Below are 3,678 nucleotides of genomic sequence, written 5' to 3'. Positions count from 1 at the left end.
GTGCTTCGTCTTCATCCCCCCCCCCCCCCCCCCAAATCCATGATTAAAATGAAAGGCCCCCTCACAGCTCCCTGATCCATGTATAGGTAGCAGATGTTTTTGTTCTAGAGTAAAGTATGCGAATAAGCAATATGTGCTAAAGTGGAATCTACTGTGCCAGTTCAGCATGAAGTATGCTATTGTTTGAAACAATTCCATGTATCTTATTGAGAATTTTTAAATACCTTCTCAACTTAACTGCTGTGTTTGGACAAACTAATAAGCAATTTCCAGTTCTGTTTACCATTTTTGTGGAACCGTCTCACTTATTTTTCTAATCCTTCTTCAGTATTGAAGCTGCTGCTGGTGGGAAGGCAGAAACCATCACCTGTGATCTACTTCTAGTTTGTATTGGTCGACGCCCCTTCACTAAGAACCTTGGTCTGGAAGATCTTGGAGTTGAGCTTGATAACAAGGGTAGAATTCCAGTCAATACTAGATTCCAAACAAAAATTCCAAAGTAAGAAATTTTAAAACAAATTTTCAATAACTTGTTCTATATTATTTCTTCCACACTTCTTCCATACATTCCTAGTAAAGTATAATAGAACTTTTGTTTAAAAAGTGAAGTTTATTTAACCTACAGAAGTGCTATCTCTTATTTTAAATGTTAGCTGAATGTAGTTTTATTAAAGAAAAATTCAAAATTTGTATTTCAAAATAAATTGTTAACCAGGTTTGGTATTTCATTGACACAAAGGAGGTAAAATGGGATTCACAGTGTGATTTCCCCTCTTTTCTTGAACTAAATGAGCTCTTTCATGAAAACTGAAAATTGCACAAATTACAGTAATAGCTTGGAGCCATTTATTTTATCAATACTGTTAGAATATGATTTCAGTTTGATAGACAAATTGGGGTAATTTTTATAACTTTCCTGCTTTACAAACAATCTTGTGTTAAAGCTATTTGTTATAGTATACTGAATTTTAGATATATTGTAAGTTATCTCTGTAAATGGCTGTGTTTTTGTTCTTGTTTATTAGCATCTATGCTATTGGTGATGTAGTTGCTGGACCTATGCTGGCTCACAAAGCAGAGGATGAAGGCATTCTTTGTGTGGAGGGGATGGCAGGAGGTGCCGTTCATATTGACTACAACTGTGTGCCCTCAGTGATCTACACACATCCGGAAGTTGCCTGGGTTGGCAAATCAGAGGAACAGTTGAAAGAGGAGGTACTGCTGGGCTAAGAGAGATTTTAATGTGCAACTCTACCATTATTGTTAAGTTTTCTGTTTAGAGCACGCATACTTTTGTGGGGAAGCTGTAAACGTGGCACCCAGGAAACGATAAATTCTGGTTTGATAGCACCAGAGTTTATTATTTGAACTTAATAGCACATGTAGATGTGTCCACTGAAGGGAATTTGATAAAAGTACCACTTGGCAAAGGGAGGCTCTTTCTTAGGGCTCAGGAAGTGTTCAGCAAACAAGGCAAGAAATAGAGCTCCTATGAATTGAGACTGGGGCAGAAAATAAAGATAATCTAGATATGGTCCTAAACCGAAATAAATGTTTTTTTTCTTGGGTTTTGGGGGGGGTGGGGGGCGGGGCAGGGGATAACAAAGGGCATACCGATCTCTATGGTTCCTCCTCCCCCCTTCCCCTTGGTTTTCACTTTGGGATATATGTTGTAGTTTTTATAGGATGATAAGGTAGTAGGACTGGAAAGGACCTCAAGGTCATCTAGTCCAGCTCCCTGCTTAGGTAGAATCATCCCTGACTAAACCATCTCAGCCGAGTGTCTGTCCAACCTCTTGAAAGGATGGAGTTTTCACAATTTCTCTAGGCAACCTGTTCCAAAGCTTGACCACCCTCAGAGTCAAAATTCCTCCTAACCTCCAAACTAAATTTCCCCTGATAAAGCTTGAGACCACTGCTCCTGGTCCTGTCCCTTAAAGTCCATCTCCTTCTCTTCAGATATTTGTAGACTGTTATCAAATCCTCCCTCCACCTTTTCTTCTCCAAAATAAAGAATCCTAGTTCTCTCAGCCTTTTCTTCATAAATCTTGCCTTCCAGGCCTCTAATCATTTTTGTTTCTCTGCACTGGACTCCTTCCAAACCGTCCACATACTTCTTGAAATGTGGGCTGAAGACTGAACAGAGTACTTGAGGCCTCACCAGTGCTGAATAGAGAGGAAGAATCAGTTCTATTGATTTGCAAGTGACACACCTGTTAATATAACTCAGTATGCTGTTGGCTTTTTTTGTAACAAGGGAACCCTGTTGGCTCATATATTCAGCTTATGGTCTACTGTAACCCCTAGGGCCTTTTCTGCAGTCCTGCAGCCTAGCTAGTCATTCTGCAGTCTGTATTTGTGCGTATGATTATTCCATTCCAAGTGCAGGATTTTGAATCTCATATGGTTGATTGCAGACCATTTCTCCAGCCTATCCAGGTCATTCTGGATCCTAGTCCTGTCTTCAACTCTGCCCGCCTTGGTGTTATCTGCAAGCTTGCTAAGTATGTACTCAGGCCTATTCATTAAAGCGTTAATGAAGATGTTGAATGAGACCAGACCTAGGTCAGACCCCTGGAATCCCACTGGATACCTCTTCCCAGCTAGGCATTGAGCCATTGTTGATTATCAGGGATCCTGGTTCTCTCTGATTTAAAAACAAAACAAGAAAAAACCAAAAACCAATTTTTGGTTTTAAAAAAGTAACATTTTTTCCGTGATTAAAATGAAACACTACTTATATATGTGGTGTTTCATTTTAATCATGGAAAAATGTGGATTTTAGGTTACTCTTTTAAACTGAAAATTGGGGATTTTTTTATCAGAGAAAACCAGGATCCTTGTTAATTACTTATTGAGCACAATAATCCATCCAGTTATGTATCCACTAGTATTCTTAGGGGTTTGTGAGGGTTTCCAGCCAGCCTCGTGCCTGCTGTTGTTGTTAAGGCTGCTTGGGTCTGTGTGCTTTAAGAGGCAGTTGCCTGCAACCAGCCTCCTGTACTTCTGTTGTGATGCAGAAAGTACGACTTGAATTTATGTTCAATGTTGGAAGCTTAGATAAGGGTTATTGTATTTTTAGGACAGTACTCTAGTGTGTCTGTCTAGCAGTCAGCCTGGCTCAGTGAAACTGCCCAGCCAGTAGTAAGCAATGCATTACATGCGCTGACGCTCCCCAAGTCACTACAAAAGGGTGAGTCTTGCAACCCCTATGTAGCTTAAATGCCTCCACCCTGTGCTAATTCCTCTCTCTCTGCCTTTTGACTTGACTCTCTGCCAAGTCCAGAAGCCTGTTGCTCATTCCTTTACTGACTACATCTTCCCTCCGCCGCCCCCGCCAAGTTCGAGCATTTAGGGATTACTTTGTGCTGATTTTGTATATCTCCAAAGTTTTGGCTCACTGTGTCTTTTATCAGATTGTCCAGTGGTCAGTGAAGCCTGCCTACTCCCAAGGGCCTTCGTGGCACCTTAGCTTAACTATAGCTTAGCATAACTATAGTCTAGCATGACTGAAACTCCTACAGCAGGGACTTTGGCACTGTGACATTTTCCAGCCATCCTGTTGTTGGTTCTCTTCTGCTGCTACTTTCTGAAAAAAATCCTTCTACCTCCCCACTCTGGCTTGTTCACTGGTCTCATGTTGCAAGAAAATAATTTCTTGGCCTAGCTTTGGAATTT

General features: G+C 40.7%; 1 protein-coding gene across 1 annotated transcript in view; it reads left to right on the top strand.

Annotated features, from left to right (window-relative positions):
* Positions 1–3,678, top strand: part of DLD (dihydrolipoamide dehydrogenase) — a 57,167-nt gene that overhangs the window by 49,010 nt on the left and 4,479 nt on the right. The window contains exons 10-11 of the mRNA XM_025207376.1: positions 329–499; positions 1,026–1,215. Of these exons, the coding sequence (XP_025063161.1) occupies positions 329–499; positions 1,026–1,215 (361 nt within the window). The remainder of the gene's footprint in view (positions 1–328; positions 500–1,025; positions 1,216–3,678) is intronic.

The sequence above is a fragment of the Alligator sinensis genome, unplaced genomic scaffold (assembly GCF_000455745.1).
Source record: "Alligator sinensis unplaced genomic scaffold, ASM45574v1 scaffold100_1, whole genome shotgun sequence".
NCBI classification, from domain to species: Eukaryota; Metazoa; Chordata; order Crocodylia; family Alligatoridae; genus Alligator; species Alligator sinensis.
This window is presented reverse-complemented; position numbering and strand designations above follow the sequence as displayed.